At 47.5% G+C, this 19,173-nt stretch overlaps 3 protein-coding genes across 3 annotated transcripts in view; 1 reads left to right on the plus strand and 2 right to left on the minus strand.

The window, feature by feature from the left end:
• Nucleotides 1-4,894: 4,894 nt before the first annotated feature.
• LOC126989887 (uncharacterized) lies at nucleotides 4,895-6,702 on the minus strand. Its single transcript, XM_050848507.1, has 3 exons — nucleotides 6,273-6,702; nucleotides 5,792-6,225; nucleotides 4,895-5,683 (listed from the first exon to the last, which is right to left on the minus strand). Exons 1-3 carry the CDS (start codon nucleotides 6,700-6,702, stop codon nucleotides 4,895-4,897), a joined length of 1,653 nt encoding a protein of 550 aa, XP_050704464.1.
• Nucleotides 6,703-6,871: 169 nt separating this feature from the next.
• On the minus strand, nucleotides 6,872-8,191 carry LOC126989888 (mediator of RNA polymerase II transcription subunit 15-like). Its single transcript, XM_050848508.1, has one exon. It carries the CDS (start codon nucleotides 7,412-7,414, stop codon nucleotides 6,884-6,886), a length of 531 nt encoding a protein of 176 aa, XP_050704465.1. The 5' UTR covers nucleotides 7,415-8,191; the 3' UTR covers nucleotides 6,872-6,883.
• A 7,734-nt stretch (nucleotides 8,192-15,925) lies between these two features.
• LOC126989885 (uncharacterized) overlaps nucleotides 15,926-19,173 on the plus strand; it is a 43,414-nt gene continuing 40,166 nt past the window's right edge. Inside the window, exon 1 of the mRNA XM_050848506.1 lies at nucleotides 15,926-16,107. The gene's annotated coding sequence lies outside the window, so the exon portion shown is untranslated. The remainder of the gene's footprint in view (nucleotides 16,108-19,173) is intronic.

Raw genomic sequence — 19,173 nt, forward strand, 5'->3', positions numbered from 1 at the left:
ACCTGGCGTAATTAGTACCAACATTAGTCTTAAGAAATGGGAGATTACCTGCGTGAGGAATGAATGGGAGGATTATGCAAAGGGGAAGGGAGAGGGGAAGGAGACAGGAAGAAAGGTTTGTTTATCTTGGGTGTGGAGGAGGAGGAAGAGGACGGAGGAGGAAGAGGAGGGAGAAGGAAGGAGAGGAAAGGAGAAGAGGTCAAGGATGCAGAGGGAAGAAGGAGGAAAAAGGAATGAGAGGGAAAGCGGGAGAGGTTCTGTTGAAGGGAGAGTTGGAGAGAAACGGAGGAATAGAGGAAGGAATAAAGGGAGAATATGTAAAGTGGAGAAAAAGGGAAGGAAAGGGAGAGGAAATAGACAGAACGAGAGAGAAGTAATAATATATAAGTGGAGGACAGAGGGGGACGGAGGGAGAAGAAAGGAGAGAAAAAAGGGAGAGTTGCAGGGAAAATAAAGGATGAGATGAACAGAGGAAGGGGCGTACAGAAAGTGAAGAAAAGGGAGAGGAGAGAGAAGAAGAAGAGAAAAGGTGGGAGAAGGAAAGTATATAATGGAAAAGTTGCAGGGAAATGAAGGATGGAAAGAAGTGAGAAAAGCGAAGTATCAAAAGTAGAAGAGAGGACAGAGGAGGAGGAAGAGGAAAGTAGGGTGAGTGAGGAGGAGATATTGTCGGTGCCAGGCCACGAAAAATGGAGTGAAAAACAGTTACATTGGAGAGGGATGGAGGCAAGCAGGGAGGGATGATGGGAACACGTATGTGGAGGAAAGAGTAAGGAGGAAAAATTACTGAAGATATATTGTGATGAGAGGAAAAAAGATTAGCCTGTAATAAGATAGATAGATAGATAGATTGATATGTAGATAAACAGATAGATAGATACAAAGATAGATATATAAATATAAAGAAAGATATATAGAGATAATTTATGCAAATAACTGAAAAAAATATATTAAATAAAGAAGAGGTAGAAAAAAAGAATGCAAAGAAATCTAAGGAAGGAAGGAAGGAAGGAAGGAAGGAAGGAAGGAGGGATGGAGGGAAGGAAGGAAAGGAAGGTGAAAGGTAGGAGAGGGTTAAGTTAAATACGTATTGGAAGAGAGGGAGGAAGAGAAGGAAGAGAGGGAAACATGCAAAGACCGAAAAGGAAAGTGCGAAAAATGAGAAAAGGAAAGATGTTCGCTCAGGAGAAATGGAGGGAAGAGAAATGATTCATAAAGAAAAATGGAAAAGAAAACTGAATGATAATGGAAAGAAAAAGTGAAAGGATGAGAAAAGAAAAAAAAGGTTGAGGAGGAGGAAAAGGAGAGGAAGCGAAGAAGAAATGATAAACGAAAGGCTGGAAAGGAGAAAAAAATAATTACAGAGGAATACAAAATGAAGAAAAAGTAAGAAAAAAAAAGCAAGCAAGGAAAAGTGGAAAAGAACGAATGAGCTAAAAGAAAATTAAGAAAATGGCGGAAAGAAACCAAAGAAAAACAAGAAGAAAAAGAGAAAACAAAAGATATGAAGGAAAGAAAAAGGCGCGTGGACAGAAAAAGTAAAAAAAAAAAGATGAAAGAAAATTGAATGATGATTATTAAGGAGAACAGCTCTTGAAGAAAATTGGAAAACAAAACGAAATGAAAAAAAACGAAAATAACGAAAACGAAGTGAATAAATAAGATAAGAAAGGAAATCGAATGAAAAAAGGAAACGAAACGAATGAAAAGACGATGACGAAGAGGAAGAGAAAAAGGTGAAGAGGAGGAGGGCGGTGAAAAGAGAAGGAAAGGAGAACGAGGTAATAAAAGCGATCATTCGGGATATCCTGCAGGAATTTCAGAACTCCAACAGGAATCCTGCAGCAAAAGTGGAGTCCTGGAATACCCGCAGGAATATTTGAGCTACGTGAACAGGGCGGAAACTGAGGTGTCAGGGAAAATATATGAAAAACACACAAGGCACACCGAAAAAAACACTGAAATGAGGGAAAGCGAAAAAAAAAAAAAAGAGAAAGAGAAATATAGATAGAGATAAAGGAAGAGAAAGAATGAAAGGAAAGAAAAAGAAAAAAGATCAAATATTGGAATAAAAATAAATGACTGAAGCAGAAAATACTGAGGGGATTAAAAAGATATCAATCACTGAAGACTTTGGTGAAAAAGAGAACAAAAACGCGGAAATGATGAAAAAACTTACTCTGAAAACTGGATCAAAATTCTGGAATACTCAAAACAGCAACACGATAAAAATACAGCATGAGATCCAAAGGAAAAAAAAGACTCATTACGAAATAAAACTATAAAAGCAAAAAACAATAATTAGATGAAGGAAGATAAAACGTGTACTTGACATAAAACTGAAAAAATAAACGAAAAAAAAACCTCACAAAGCTAAGCACTGATATTTCTAAAGAATGTAAAAAAAAAAGACCAAAAATTACCTTTGCAAAAATGTATCAAAACACGAACGAAACAAGAAAGAAACCAGAATCAAACAAAAATCAAACCAGAAACAAACACGAAACAAACAACAAACAAACCAGAAAGAAACGAGAAACAAACGAGAAACAAACAAGAAATATACCAAAAACAAACAAGAAACAAACAAACACCAAATAAAAAACAAAAACAAACAAACCTAGAACAAACCGAAGAAACAATAATCAATAACACTCCAAAACTTCTCTAACATCACCACCATTACCACTACCCCCCCCCACCCCCCCACCACCACTTCCACCGGACAGGAACGCAACAGTAGTGGCGGCACAGCGGCGGGGCGTCAGCACAGCACAACACGTCAGCGCCGGAGGGGAGCACGAGGAACGAACAACGGTATTCAGAAATCTCTCCCTCCCTCCCTCTCTTTTTCTCTTCCTTCTCTTTTCCTTATATTTTTTTCCTCACCTTTTCTTGTTATCCTCTTCCTTTTTCTCTTTCCATCCTTCCATTCTAGCTTTCTTTTCTCTCTTCCACTTCTGTTATCCTCTCCAGTCTTCGTTTCTTTTCCTTATTTTCTTCTTTTCTCCCTCCCCTCTTTGCTAACCCCTCCTCTCTCCCTTTCTCCCTGTTCTAGTTGTTATCCTCTCCCTTTTCTTACTCCCTCTCTTACTCTCTTTTTCTCTTCCTTCTTTCTTCCTTCTATTGTTTTTTTTTCTCACCTATTCTTGTTATCCTCTTCCTTTTTCTCTTTCCATCCTTCCATTCTAGCTTTCTTTTCTCTCTTCCACTTTTGTTATTCTCTCCAGTCTTTTTCAATTCCTTACTTTCTTCTTTTCTCCCTCCCCTCTTCACTGTCCCTTCTTCTCTCCCTTTCTCCCTGTTCTAGTTTTTATCCTCTCCCTTCTCTTGCTCCCTTCCTTCCTTGATCATAACCTCACTTTCTCTGTTCACCCTTACTTCCTTCCCCTTTTGTTATACTTCATTCCTTCTTCTTACTATTTTCTTCCTTCCGCCTTCCCCTTACCTCTTACCCTCCTTCCTAATGATATTCTCTCCACATTTGCTCATTATCTTGTCTTCCTTTACTTACTTTTTCGATTTTTTTTCACGAACTCTCTCGTTATCCTTTCGACACTGCCTCTCTCTTCTTCCCTTTCCTTTCCTTTTCTTTCCTTTTTTTTACTTCCCTAACTCTCTTCTTTCCCACCCATTCTGTTACCTTCCCCCTTTCCTTCCCTCCCCTTCAGTCCTCCCTCGCCTCTCTCTCTCCCTCCCTGTTCCGTTCATTCCAAGGTTAATAATGTTCACGTAAGCTGCTTCCTAATCCAGTCCAATCTGTTTAGAGAGAGAGAGAGAGAGAGAGAGAGAGAGAGAGAGAGAGAGAGAGAGAGAGAGAGAGAGAGAGAGAGAGAGAGAGAGAGAGAGAGAGAGAGAGAGAGAGAGAGAGAGAGAGAGAGAGAGAGAGAGAGAGAGAGAGAGAGAGAGAGAGAGAGAGAGAGAGAGAGAGAGAGAGAGAGAGAGAGAGAGAGAGAGAGAGAGAGAGAGAGAGAGAGAGAGAGAGAGAGAGAGAGAGAGAGAGAGAGAGAGAGAGAGAGAGAGAGAGAGGACAAAAGACAACGACAAAAGATCAGTTGGAGATAGAGATGAGTCACACGAGGATTTGGAGGAGGAGGAGGAGGACAAAAAAAAATTAAAAGGTGGGCACAGGAAAAATTAAAAGAAAAAGGAAGAAGACAGCAGAGAGGAAGAATAGGAGCAAGAGGAGTAAAAATAGGACGAACTGGAGAGGGAACAAGAACAAAACCAGGAGGAGGAGGAGGAGGAAGAACTGAAAGAACATGAACAAGAATGGGGAGAGATAAAAAGGCAGGAGGAGAAGCAGCAGCAAAACAAGCAGAAATAGGAGGAATTGGAAAAGAATATATGTAAAGACATCAGAATTAAGAGAAAATGGAGAAACAGGAAAAGAAAGGAACGGAAACGAACGAGAGAAGAAAAAGAATCAGATGTAAGAAGAAAAAAAAATAGCCAGGAGGAGAAATAAGGAGGACGAGAAGAAGTAGCAGAAGCAGTAGAAGGAGGTGGTGACCCGCAACACACACACACACACACACACACACACACACACTCCCTCGCCCGTAACTTGCCGCGCCGAGCCAAAGTGTCCAACTCGAAGCGCTAAACTCGGGGCTCCAACTCGTCGAAGGAGCGGGAATCCGTGCATTAAAACGGCGGACAGGCGGGCGGGGAGAGGGGGGACGAGGCGTGGTGAGAGAGTAGAGGAGTCAAAGAGAAAAAAGTGAATCGAAAGGCAAGAGGAGGAGGAGGAGGTAGATGGAATGGGAAATAGTGACAAATATTTAGGAGGTGGAGGGAGAGTGTGTGATGGTTGAACAAAAACGGGCTGAGGACGCCACCCTGGGGCGCCCCATTCTCGAATCCCCTGCAGGAAGATCTGCGGCCCTGGAACCTAACTCTGGCCCGGCGGTGTTGGAGGTAGTCCAGGAGCCAGGCGAGCAGTCTTCCTCGAATCCCCTTCCTCACGAGGGATGCGAAGGTCGAGGAAGACTGCGATGGTGGGCCGGTTGTTGGTGCGGGCCAGCAAAGTGGTGATGCTGCCCGCCGTGCTCAGGCCCCTGGCGAACCCGAACACGTTGTGGTGGATGTCCCCGGCGCGCCATTGCAGGCGGGACAGCACCATCCTCTCGGCTGTTTTGCCAGTGCAGCTGGGGAGGGAGATAGGCCTCAGCTTAGTGGGCTCCCTCGGCTTGGGGATGGGCTGAATGTCAGCCTGCTTCCAGGCGGGCGGCAGGCGGCCCGCCCGCCATGACGCGTTGAGCAGGGCCAGGAGCGCGGCGTCCCCAGCTGGCCCGGCGTGAGCCAGCATGGAGTATGTCACGCCGTCTGCCCCCGCGGCCGTGTCCCGTCCTCTCTTGGCTCTGGCAAGCTCCTGTTGGGTGAAGGGGATGTCTGTCACATCAGGCTCTTTGCTTGCTTCCGTGACTGCCCTCTCACGCTGCGGTCGGAGCTGTTCCTGGAGGCAACGTGTGCGAGCTGGTAGCTGGTCGCTGGAGGCCCTCGTGGTAAAAGTGTCAACCAGCCGCTCTGCCTCCTGGCGGGGATGAGGGTGGGCTGCCGGGCGGGGCGCGGGATATCCCGAAGTAGTCCTCAGGTTGCGCCACAGCTGGCCGAGGGGGGTGTGCTGGTTGAAGGAAGCGCACCACTCCAGCCACTTCTTCTCTTTGGCTCGTAAGGACACCTGCCGTGCGCGGGCCACAACCTACCGCTGCAGCCCCAGGTTGGTGGCGGTGGGGCGCTTTTTGTACAATTTTCTATGTACGTTGACGCGGTGGTTGTGCTACCGCACCTCCTCGTTGTAGAACCACCAACTGGGGCGCTGGCGGCGGGTGGCGGCGCTCCTGGGGATGGATGCGTCTGCTGTCCTCTCCATTGCAGCAGTCAGGTCCCTCTCCTGTTGGTGCAGGTCCAAGGGAGGCTGGTAATCTGCCCACCACTCCTCGAGGGTTGCCCGAAACCTGACCCAGTCCGGTACCCTGATGTTCCACCTTGGTGGGGGAGGTGGGGGTGCTGGTGTGGTAATGGTGATCCCGTAGTGGTCGCTGGTGAGCGTTGGGTACACCTGCCAGCGAGCACCGGGTGTCAGGTCGCGCGAGACGAAGGTGAGGTCGAGGCGGCCCCCCAGGACGTGAGTGGCCTCCCCGGTGTTAAGGAGGCGGACGTGCGGGCTGTCCTCCAGCAAGACGGCCAGGTGGCGGCCCGCGGCGTTGGTGGGGAGACGGACTGCAGGAGCGGGTGGTGCGAGTTAAAATCACCGCCCATCAAGACACTTGAGTGCGCGGCGAGGCCGAGCAGCTCCCCTGCCTCCAGCTGGTGTCGCTGGCTCCTGTAGATGTTGTATACAGTGAGAGAGAGCGCTCCCAGCTGGAGCTCCACCGCCAGGGTCTCCACGCCGTCCCCGCAGTGCACGGGGGCGGTGATCCTGCGGTGAGGGATGGCGCTCCTGACGAGGGTGACACAGCCACGGCCCCCCTCACCGGTGGCAGGGAGCGAGTGGAGGGTGTAGCCAGCTACTCGCCGCGTGAAGTCGGCCGGCGTGAGGGTCTCCTGCAGCAGCACCACGTCCAGCCCCTCCTGAAAGATGGCCTGCAGCACCTCGTGACGCTTGGGTTGCAGGCCCTGCACGTTCCACTGCAGCACCCTCAGACAGGGCGCCGCAGGGGAAGCAGGAGGAGTGTACCGCTCACTGCGGCTCTCCATCTTGGCGAGGCGCTTCAGCTGGGTGGAGGGGTTGCTGGGCGCTCTCCCTCGGTGGCGATGGTGGTGGAAGGGGGTTGCGGGCGCCCTCCATGGCAGCCGCTAGCGCCTCGTCGGGCAAGAGAGCGTCGAGGTCACTGTCGCTGGAGGAAGAGTGCTGGCGGTCAAGTAGCCGCCTCACGACCTACACCACGCGCACGAGGATGGTGTTGAGGACGGTGCGCGTCTCCTCGCTGAGGGTGGTGTCGCTGTCGCCCCTCGCGGTGTTGTTGGTGGGCCTGTCTTGTGGTGGGGCTATGCGCTGCGCGGAGGGCTCCTCGGTGGGCGGGTCACCACTCGGCTGGGTGCGGTGTCCGCGTCGCCTGTCCCTCCTCTTCTGAGGTCGAGGGGTGAGGGGAGGGGGGTGCAGGGTGCTGGGTGAGGCATTGGCGGGGGCCGGACTGCTCCCTGCTGGCTGCTTCCTCCCGCCTGACCAGACTCCATGCTGGGTGGGGTTCCCGAGGGACGGGCGGTTAATCCCCCATGCCGGCATAGTTGGTTGGGGCGCGGGAGCAAACCTGCGAGCACCTTGTTGCTGGGGGCGCCCACATGGTCCCTGCTGTTGTTGCTGCTGCCGCCGCCGATGCTGCTGCTGCTGCCGCTGCTGCTGGTGCTCCTGAGTCGCTCCGGACACTGCGGGTTCCACGCGTGGTGCTTTTTCCCGCAGTTCGGGCATTTTGCGGTGGTGGTCTCCTGGGCCTTGTGCCGTTTGATGCACTCCTCCGTCGGGGGTACGTGGCTGCACACACCGCACCTGACGGAGTGCTGGCACGTCGCTCTAATGTGATTGTACCGTTGGCACTTATAGCACCTGACGGGATTGCCTTGGTAGTGGCGCAGGGTGTAGCGGCCCCAGCTGCCTAGGTCCAGCCGGTCTGGCGGTGGCCCGTCGTGCACCAGGAGCACTTGCCTCGTGGCCACGTTGTCCCTACCTGCCCGGAGAAGCCTGGCGGAGACCACGCAGGGATGGGCCTCCACGGCCTCGAGGGGGAGGTTGATGGGGTAGCGCTCCATCACCACCTTGTGCCTCCTGGCTGTGGGGTCCAGCAGCAGCACCCTGTCGCCCTCCTCGGCGAGGCGTCGTAGGAGGGCGGTCGAGTCGTCATCCTTGGGGATGAGGACGTACTCGCCCGCGAGGTTGGGCCTCACTTCCTGCTTTAGGGTGGGGTGTTCCGCCTCCAGCGCCGTGACCGCCTGGTAAGCGCTCACGTTGTCGCCTGGGGTGAGCAGCTTGAATTTCGTCCCCGTGCTGCTCCACGCTCACAGGGCTCTCGTCGATGGCGAGTCGCTCACTCTCGTCCTGCCGGTCCTCGTCGATCACAAGGGGCGCACTTTCGCTGTCGTGACTCGCGTCGTCGTCACTAGGGGCTTCCTCAGCGTAGGAGAGCTCTCGGTCCGGGCTGCTGGGGGCCGTCCTGGGGGACGAGTGCCCAGCCTGAGGCGCCAGGGGAGAGTAGAGACGGATCCGCTTCGACATCATGGTACGGCACAGGGCGGCAGGAAGTGAAAGGGGAAGGGGTCACTGTGGAGTAGTGGGGTGGGGTAAAAGCACTGTGAGGAGGAGGGAGACACGTGACCTGGGCCTAGAACGGCGGGAAGGGGGAAGGGGTCACTGTGGCGTGGTGGGGAAGGACACAACACTGCGGGAGAAGGAGCGAGACCCACGTAGCCTGGGTCAAGGACGGCGGGAAGGGGAAGGGGTCACTGTGGCGTGGTGGGGAAGGACACAACACTGCGGGAGAAGGAGCGAGACCCACGTAGCCTGGGTCAAGGACGGCGGGAAGGGGAAGGGGGCACTGTGGCGTGGTGGGGAAGGACACAACACTGCGGGAGGAGGGAAACCCACGTGGCCTGGGTCAAGGACGGCGGAGAGAGGGCACACGTGGTGGGGGCGGCGGGCGGGTAGGGACGCCCCACCCCTAACACAAGGGACCGACGCGCCGTTGGTGAACTAGGTGTTGAGCGGGGGAGGCGAGTAAGGTCGAGGACCGCCACACCCAGGGCGCCTCGATGGCGCCGCTAGGCTGAAACTGTCCTGACCAAGCCCGTGGAGCGGAGCGGAAACGTGCGTCCGCTCCCTCTAAGGTCGCGCGCTTTTTTTTGTAGAGGTTTATTGTGCAACTATACAATATGTGATGCCCGTGATTAGCATCCATTACATGTACATGCTCTGATACCTAATAATTCACGTAAACAACATTATATAGTTGGACAAAGCGGGCATCGGCCCGCCGCTGTCGGGGGTGTTCGGTGGCGGTGCAGGCTAGCGGCGTGGTGTTGTGGCAGCGCTGTCAGCGCGGCTCACGTCGCCCGGCTGTGCGGGGTGCGGGGGTTGGTCACCGTGGGGGAGGTCACTGCAAGCGAAATAATCAAAGAGAAGAAAAGGGTGAATGGACGGTGAAAAGTGGAGGAGGTAAAGTAAAGGGGAAATAATGACATAAGGGAGCTGAAAAATGTGAATGTGAAAGAAAAAATGCCGATGATCAAAAGAGTGAAAGCGTAAAAGAAAATGTTAATCGAAACGTAGTTAAGAGTTAGTTATAATGATGATAAAGGTGATGGTGGTTTTGGTGATGGTGATGCTGCAAGTGGTTATGATGTTGATGATTGTGGTGGTGGTGGTGGTAATGGCTTCTGGCTGTCTGGCTGGTCGTCCCCTTTGACATTCACTTTTTATATTAATTTTATGCACCAACGAAAAAATAATTTGTTTTAAAATGGTGAAAATTTGTTTGTCCATCTGGCGCCGCGTCGCTCGTTTATTTCATGTATGACTGTATTACAGTGTATATAATTTCAGTTACCACTATTTCAATTATTATTATTAGTAGTAGTAGTATAAGTAGTAGTATTACTATTATCATTATCATTATCATTATTATTCTTATCATTACTGTTATTCTTATTCTTATTCTTATTATTATTATTATTATTATTATTATTATTATTATTGTTATTATCATTATCATCTTCATACTTCACATCGCAGAACAGGTATTATGAGAACATAAACAATGAGTCTGCAAGGGGTTGGTAGTATCTAGTAGTAGTAGTAAAGGCTATCTAGGGCAACTCCTGTCAAACAAACCTTACCTATCCCCAATATACGTGAATTTATTGCTTTTTTTCTGAAGCGTTTATCGTATTGGCACTCCCAGCATGACTGCCAAGCCTGTTCCACTCATCCACCACCCTATTACTAAGCCCATTCTTGCTAAGGGTATTATTATTATTATCATTTTTATCATTATGAATATGGTAGTAGTAGTAGTAGCGATTTCTCCTCCCCCTCAGTCTATTCCTCATTTCTATCTTTCCTTTCTCCCTTTCCGTTGTGTATCGTGCTTTGGGTGTTTTCACCATCCTAAAACATTCATCAGTATTATCATCTTTTATTAATGTTATCATTAGTAATATCATTATCACAGAGAACTTATTTTCATCATCAATATTTTCATCATTATTCCTCTATTCCTCTTCGCTGCTCTAAAATCCAGATCAACCCAGACTGAACTTTGTCACAGTACCTCTCATTACCCATTCCTGCATTAACCACCTGAAGTCGCCCTCTCTGTATCATTCACAAGTGCTGCGATGTATTGCTTTACTTTCCATTTAGTATTCCGTTAATCTCTGTACCGGCGTCCTATTCACCACGTCACACCAACTAAAGGGGTTCTCACACATTCCCGGTCCCGGTCGCGACCGTCCCCGATGACTCCCGATAAGCCGGTCGCCGGTAGACCGGCTGTAAGATCGGGGATTGTCGGCGGCAGACCGCCAGTCGACCCTGAGGACCGTAGACGCAGCCGACCACCGCCGGTCAACTTTAAAATTTTCAAAGATATCGGCGATGCGCCCGGTCGACCGGCGGTGTGGAAAAATGTCGCCGGTCGGCCGGCGGTCAGCCGCCGACACCCACGGCAAACCGGCGGCAGACCGGCGGTAGACCGCGAGTGAACACCTGTGTCTGACCTGGGGATTAGCAAGGGAGGAAGGAGGAACAGGTAGGAGCGAGGGATGAAGAGAGAGAGGGAGATGAGAGAAAGGAGGAAGAGGACTGGGTGAGAGAGAAAAAATAGAAAGATATATATATATATATATATATATATATTTATAGATATATATATATATTGATAGATATCTATATATATATAGATAGATAGATATATATATATAGAGAGAGAGAGAGAGAGAGAGAGAGAGAGAGAGAGAGAGAGAGAGAGAGAGAGAGTTTTTATGCACACGAATTAATTTAGGTATGAAGCTGTTTATTATAAACATATAAAACCGCCCGGCACGCATCTCTACACCCAAGCAACATGCCCACAGCTATAGAAGACCTTTGAAGATCAAATAATGGCAGAGGACCAGATTACACCATCACTAAATGATTCGCGGGAGCGAAACAAAGTCAGCTTGTTCACAGAGGAGGAGGAGTTGGTTGAGTGGTACAAGGAGCAAGTGTTCTGAGTGGCTGGTTTATAAATTACTGGATGGCTGGATTATAGATGGCTGATGACTGAATTGTTGGATGGCAGAGTTATAGATGACTGAATGACTGGTTAGCTGATTTATATAGATGGGTGATGAATGGGTGTTGAGGCTGGAGCTGGTGGTAGATGGGAAATGTAGGAGGATAATACGAATGTCTCTTTTCTGTATCCATGGCCTCACCCACGTTGCCCTACGTTTCTTCTTCCGTATTTTTTGCAACCGTCTATTTTCCATCAGACATACAAGCGTCAACAAACTTTGGTCACTGTCCACGTCCAATTTCAGGAGTTCAATTTCGCGTTCACGAGAGCTGAGGAAAGCTATTGCGATGTCAAACTCACGAATGATCAAAACACCTGGACGGGAGTTTATATACCCTTCCAACTGGGCGTGACAAAGAAAGTGTTTGCTCGTCGATGTGCCGCAGGTCTGCCGCCGGTAGGCCGGCGGTCGACCGCCGACTGACCTGCTGCCGTCGCCGGTCGGAGAAATCGAAAATCGTGTATGGTCGCCGGTAAACCGCCGGCTGACCGGCGGTAAGCCGCCGATCCGGGGATTATTGCCTATTTTGTCGGCGGCCAGTCCACGATCGGCTTATCGGGAGTCATCGGGGACGGTCGCGACCGGGAATGTGTGAGAGCCCCTTAACACATTCATAGGAAGCAACACGCGCCGCTTCCCATTCTCTTCCTTCCTCTCTGAAGGCCTGCCGCGCGACCCTTTACACACGTAGTACACGGTGGGCGTTTATCTACGAGTTAGTCCAAGCATCAAATCGTGTGCTTCAGTCTGGGTGAGCAATGGTGGTGGTGATGATAGGTGTGGTGATGCTTGTAGTAGCGGTTGTGTTGTGGTAATGGTTGTGGTGGTGGTGGTGGTAGTAGTAGTAGTAGTAGTAGTAGTAGTAGTAGTAGTTGTAGTAGTAATTGCAATAATAGTGGCAGTTGTTGAAATCGTAACCGTAGCAGTAATTGTAGCAGGTAGTGGTAATAAAGGTAAGAAAGTAGTGGTAAGAAAGTACTGATGATATACAAATAGTAATGTGAATATCAATAATTATCAGATATACAAATAACTGTGAAATCAATCCAATACTTAATCATTTATATTCATCACGGCATCACACCCCCGCCATTCCTTCCCTCCTTCCCCGCCACGACTCCTTTCCTCTCGCCAGTCCCCCTGCCATTACATTTTACACTCAACGTCATTTTTATAAATTCAAAACTTTATTACATCCTTTTTTTGAAATTGTTTTATTATATGCTTTTATTACTCAAATCTCACACTTATTCCCTCTTTTCCGGCTCATGATTTTTGTCAGGTCTGGTCATTCGTTCTTTTATCTCCCAGTATTTTTTTTTTTTCAGTTATTCCATTACATGACGCCAGTGGGGCAATTTTCCTTCACTTTTGTCTGTCTCAATTCATGCATACGTTTTTTCAGGCGTTACATTTATCACGTTTTCTTTATTTCGTTCCACGCATGTTCTTTTAGTATAACATCACCACCGCCAGCAGTACAAGTAACTACACCCCTCCACACACACCATCAACACCAGTACCATCACCTCCATCATCACCAGTACCATCCTCTTCCTCCTCCCAGCCATCACTGCCACTACCACCTAACCCACCACCTAAACCACCAGTACCACAACCACTCTTATCATTCCACTGAATTTCCACCCACTAGAAACAGTAGCTGTACCACCATATTATAGCACTTTAATAATGATAATAATAATAATAATAATAATAATAATAATAATAATAATAATAATAATAATAATAATAATAATAATAATAATAATTATTATTATTATTATTATTATTATTATTATTATCATTAGTAGTACTATTACCATTACTATTGTTAAAATTGACATTAATAACCTATTCCGTGTGTGTTCCATGATATCTGCAAGTACTCTTTCTAATTCAAGCAGATCTGTCTGACGGCACACACACACACACACACACACACACACACACACACACACACACACACTGTTGAAATTATGAAAACTGGGAAAAAATAGTAAAACGAGCAAGACCATAATTATCAGCTACTGTGGCCAGACAGTCCCCAAAATAGTGAGTAATACATACGAAAACTATGCCATTAAAAAGAAACAAACTGCTCTATTAACAAGCAAAGTAAACCTTACGTATCTCGTGTTGGTAAATTAAGAAACACAAAACAAAATACTCATTCTCAGCAGATTATTATCATCCCCGTATTAAGAGCCGTCCCTTCCTCGGCCATTCATCGCAGAGGGAGAAAGGAGGAAGCAGGAGGAGCACCGGAGAGAGAGAGAGAGAGAGAGGGGGTGGGTGGGTAGGAGGGAAAGCCGGCAGACGAGAAAGGGGGAGGCGAAGGAGGGAGAGGAATGGGGGAGGGGAGCTATGGAGGAAGAAAAAAAGACGAAGTGGGTGGAGAGGAGGGGAAGGGGAGTTTGGGGGGGGGGGGGGGGGGGAGAGGAGAGAGGAGGTACTAGCTGGGGGGGGGGAAGGGGGAAAAGGATGAGATGATACTGGGGGGGGGAGGGAGGGGACGAGGTTGAAGACGGGTAGGGAGGGAAAGAAGGAGAAAGACAAGCTAGTTAAAGGCCCGGAGAGAGCTAGTCAATATTATTTATTTTGTTGTTAAAGCTCCTTTTCCTTTTTTTTTTTTTTTTTTTCCCTTTACACTAGGCTGGTTTAGGTTGATGTAGTGTTGATGATGTGTTTATCCCTCAAGTGTTTCGTTCCCGATCGTCATGTCCTAAGTAATCGGGCAAGCTGAGAGTGTAACATCCTCTTACAGTCCCTTGTTTGATGGCGTAATTTAGAGTACCTACAATACCTGGTGACTGGTTAGTCATATTTAGGTGGAATCCTGGAGTACCCTCAGGAATAAGACGGGAATACAGTTGTCAGTGCGTAAAAGAAACAAAGACCAAGAGAGAGAGAGAGAGGGTCTACTGTAATACATGGTGGACTAAAATACTGAAACAAATAAAAGCTGTATTTCAAAGATTGCGTTAGGTGAAGAATATAAGTTTCAACAGCTTCGGTAAGGCTTAATGTGTGGTGATGAGACTACGCGCCGGCCAGCTTCATTTGGACCCGCACGGAATGACACTCGACTCGAAACACCAATACGGGACCTTAACGAGCTCACGATACTTCGCTCGCTACATCATTACCGGAAGCTTTATGGACGAGCTAAACATGAAGAACACCAAGTATATCTAAGCTACATACACAACCTAGTTTAGTATAATAAAAGATGCATGACGTAAAATTAACACACTATCGAGACTGGTTGCGGCTTGTCTTGCTGAGCGTAAGACCTTCCTCTCCTCCCTTCCTCCTCCCTCCCTCCCATCAGCCTGAGGTACGACGATTCTCTCCTCATCACTCCCTCACACTCACGCTCCCCGGTTCCTTGACACTCATTCATCAGCACGTCAGAATGAGGCCACGTTCATGCTACAGCAGCTACACACACACGCCCGCCGCCCCGTCCCTCTCGTCGGGGCGGGGAAGAGCGCGACTCACACTCCGATCACCGCCGCGGCGTCAACGTCACCGGTCAGGCACCGATGACGTCACGGCCGGCAGCCAATCACAGCACGGAACAACCTCCTCCAAGTGTTACTAGTTATACGCCTTTAGATACCTTCAATTCACTCCCAAGGCATTCTCAACACGAATAGTCGCACGGGAAGAAACAAACTGGCAGGACAAGGCTTTAGACGGCAGGGCACTCACTCTATCCTCCCCACCGGCCTCCCCTGCCTCACTTGTGGTTCATACGCAGCGTCCCTTCCTGCAAAGAACCACTCCACACCGTTCCTCACCTGATCCTCGTGCAGGGCTGCCTCAGCCCGCCGCCGCCAGCCACACGACACGCGCTACACACCCGCCGGGGACCTCAACACGCACGGCACACGGACACACCCTCACTCTGACACTTTCCGCAGCACTGAGCACTCTGGGCTCGGCGTGACGTCACCGATGCACCTTTGTTTTACCCACAATGCCCGATGGTTCTGATTACATTGACACCTGGGGCACATTGGTCGCTTTCCATCGAATAATACGCATTTCTATTGAAGTTTGCGACCTAATAAATAGTTTATTCCACTGTTCAGTTAAATAATAACACTCAAATATCATGACATTCCCTACCCTACCTCTTTTGAGAGTTGGCAACACAAGGCGCCTTCCCTGTACGTCAGTGCCTCACCACTCGCTTGTTACTGCCTGAATATTTCACTATAAACGAAGGATTCCTCTCAAGACTCCACGATATAAACCATTCCGCTGCGTGAGGCGGCGCGGGGATCACTGTACACCATCATGATGACGTGTACGCCCCACGCAGGCATGATCACTGCCACCAAGGAGACACATCGTTCACAGGCTTGCCAACGCTGCTGACACATAAAATACTGAGGCCCTTATAAACATTAAACCATTTCAAACAAAATTACTCCTCTCGTACATACAACCAGGTATTCTTCCTTCCCAGGTGTCACGAATCAGACAAAAGCACCTGATATTCCTCTAATAATAATTTCATCCCTTACTTAAAACCAGGCACCTCATCAACTATTCCAACAACAAAACACGTAATTCTCCCGCACTACAACAGGTGTTCTCCTCCCCAGGTGTCGTGGATCAGGCGCAAGGACCTGCACGTGCTGACCACAGGTAACTTCACGTACACGACGGACACGAGGTTCCGCGCGCTGCACCTGCCCGGCTCGCCCTTCTGGAACCTGGAGGTGGACCGGCCCGCCATCACCGATTCCGGCCTCTACGAGTGCCAGGTGTCCACGCAGCCCAAGATATTCCGCCGCTTCAGGCTCAGCGTTGTGGGTGAGTTGGTGGGGGGGGGGGGGTTAGATGCGGGGGAGGATGGGTAGAGAGATGTGGGTGTAATGGGAGAAGAGGGTATAAGGTGTGAGGGTGTGTTGGGGGCGGGGGAAGGGTGGGTACAGGGTGCGAGGGTATGTTGGAGGTAGAGGCAGGGTATGGTATGTGTGTGTGTGTGTGTGTGTGTGTGTGTGTGTGTGTGTTCCTCGAGTAAATGACTGTGTATTTGTGCTCGTCCTTAGTAGGCTGTGTATTGTGCATTTTGTTGTCAATCTGTAATTTAAGATTTGCTTTAGCTTTAGATCAAATTTTAACCTGTTTTAAGTAAGCCTAACTAATTATCAAACAAACTAAACAACTACCTAACTGATTAACTAACTAGCTTTGACCTAACCATATAACTAACTATAACCAATCATCTAAGTCACCTATAAACTAACAAACAAACAAACAAACAAATTGACTAAGTAACAGTAAGTAACTGTGTCCGCGTATGTAGGTTAGGGTTGAGAGTTGCTGGCGGTGAAGTGTGAGGTTTGTTGGAGTGTGTGGTAGGACAGGATAGAATAGATGAAGGGTAGATGAAGGATAGAATAGATGACTGAGGGCTAAGAAGATGAGACGGTGAGATACAGACAGGAAATGGAGGAGGAGGAGGAGGAGGATAAGGTTAAGTAAGAGGATGTAGCTACCAGTGGCTTCCTGTAACAACTTTCTCGAAAAATCAACCACGGGGGGAATATCTCGAAGAAAAAATAAGTAAAAATAGGTAAAAAAAATAATAAGATTAACGACTGGGGTGGGGAGGGACTACGGTGAGATGAGAGGGCATGATGAAAGGATGGGCATGACCTCACAGAAGGTTTAGAGATAAACAAGGCAAAAGGAAAAGATTAAGAACAGTGAGGGAAGAGAAAGATAAATGAGGAAGAAAAATTTACAGCGTGAGAAGGTGGGTAGTAAAAGAGACGTGTGAAGGTAGTGAGGTGATGAAAGGAATGTTGTTCACCGAGGAGATAGGAAAGAAAGAAAAGAGGCAAAAGAGGAAGGGGAAAGAAAAATAAGTAAATGGAATGAAAATGAAAAGATAAAAAAATAAAAGAAGGAAGGTAGGGTGAAGCAAAAATTAGGGGTCAGGAAGAAAGAGGGAAAAAAATGAGAGAAAAAAGAGAACGGACAGGAAACACAAGGCTTGGAAGGAATAAAAAAACAGTAGTAGTAGTAGTAGTAGAAGTAGTAGCAAGGAAGGAAAGATAAAAAAGGAACACTTGTACAAAAAAAAGAGGAAATAAACTAATGAAACAGTGACACGAAAAATAAATCATAAAATGAATCAAGAAGGCAAGGAATTGATAAAAAAGAAGAGCTCAGAAAAAAGTGACAGGAAGAGAGAGAGAGAGAGAGAGAGAGAGAGAGAGAGAGAGAGAGAGAGAGAGAGAGAGAGAGAGAGAGAGAGAGAGAGAGAGAGAAAGGACAGGCTTAAGGGTGGAGTGACGGAAGAGGCGAGATGTGGCAGCAGAAAAAGGGAGATGACAAGAGGCTAACGGATGAAGATGGAGTGGAGGGGATGGGAGGAAGAGGAAGGAGAGATTGGATGAGGGGCAGCGTGAGAGGAACGGTTAAGTCAAAAGGAAAGGAGTAGATGAGAAAGAAAAGACGAAACAGTTAATCAGGAAATGCTAAGTGTCTATAAAAAGAAAAGAAGGGGAAAATGCTTATGCAATACTGGATAAAAAACAAAGGGAAAATAAATGAGATGAACGAAAGGAAGAGACAAAAAAAGGTGTACTGGAATGGTAAAGAGAAACGGAAGGGAGAAATAAACGAAGACAGCAAATAAGAAAGAAAAAAATGAGCAAAATCAGACAACAGGAACGAGAGAGGCGGAGAAATAAAGGCGTGAGAGAGACGGAAGGAAGGCAGGAGAGGGACGAAGGAGGGAACGTGGCAATTATGTCTCTTTTTCATTCTACTTTATTCAGCCATGATATAAATTATGCTTGAGATTTCTATCTGAAACATTTTTTGGTACTTCTTTTGAACCTTTTTCTCTCTACTATCAATTTTATACTCATCTGTTTCCTCTTCCGTATTTTTCTTATATTTTGGTGTTTCAATTTTTAGATGTTCTTTGTTCTGATTTTTTTGTAGTTTATATTCATTTTGCTTTTCCATTTACCCTTTTCTACTTTTTTTATATTTTTACTCCTGTATGTTTTGTTCATTATTGTTTGCTTATTCGTTTTTACATGATCTTTTCTACTTTCTTTTTTATTTTCTCTCATAAATAATTCCTGTATTTATTATTTAAGTACAACAGCTCATATAATTATTTCCTTTAGGTTTTACACCATTATTATTATCATTATTTTTATCATTACTTACTATTAATATCATCATTAATCTATTGTTATATACTTCTTTAGAACAGCATCGTGTTTCATTATGATATTGTCTGTTCATACATAGGAAAAAATTGAGAAAAAGTTGTATCCCCAGCCCTAACCGCTCTTCCTTCCCTCCGTGGCTTTCTCCGTCTTACAACCATCCCTCGCCTCCCTTCCAGTAGCACCCATTGAGTTATTCTTCCATTAGCCTTCCTTACGTATGGGTATTCAGCCTAAAAAACAAACAAACTTTTGAACACCAATCACAAGGGTTTCATGGCGCGCCAAATCCCTTCAGTTTTTTCTCTGATTGGTTCCAACCTTCTTTTCCCCTCGCCCAATAATTAAGTTGTTCCTCTCCCTCTCTTCCCCTCGCCCTTCTCTCCGCCTCTTTTCTCTTGGCCTCTGTTTCTCCTGCAATTTCCTTTAATCTTACCCATCTCTATTTTCATACTCTCTCTCTCTCTCTCTCTCTCTCTCTCTCTCTCTCTCTCTCTCTCTCTCTCTCTCTCTCTCTCTCTCTCTCTCTCTCTCTCTCTCTCTCTCTCTCTCTCTCTCTCTCTCTCTCTCTCTCTCGCTTCCTATCTCCAGTTCTTTAGTTTGGTTGTTATCTTCTTCCCCTTCCTCCCTCATTTATTCATTGCCTGATCTCCTTTCCCTTTCCTTATTTAATAATCATACA

This window comes from Eriocheir sinensis, unplaced genomic scaffold (assembly GCF_024679095.1).
Source record: "Eriocheir sinensis breed Jianghai 21 unplaced genomic scaffold, ASM2467909v1 Scaffold1361, whole genome shotgun sequence".
Taxonomy (NCBI): Eukaryota; Metazoa; Arthropoda; class Malacostraca; order Decapoda; family Varunidae; genus Eriocheir; species Eriocheir sinensis.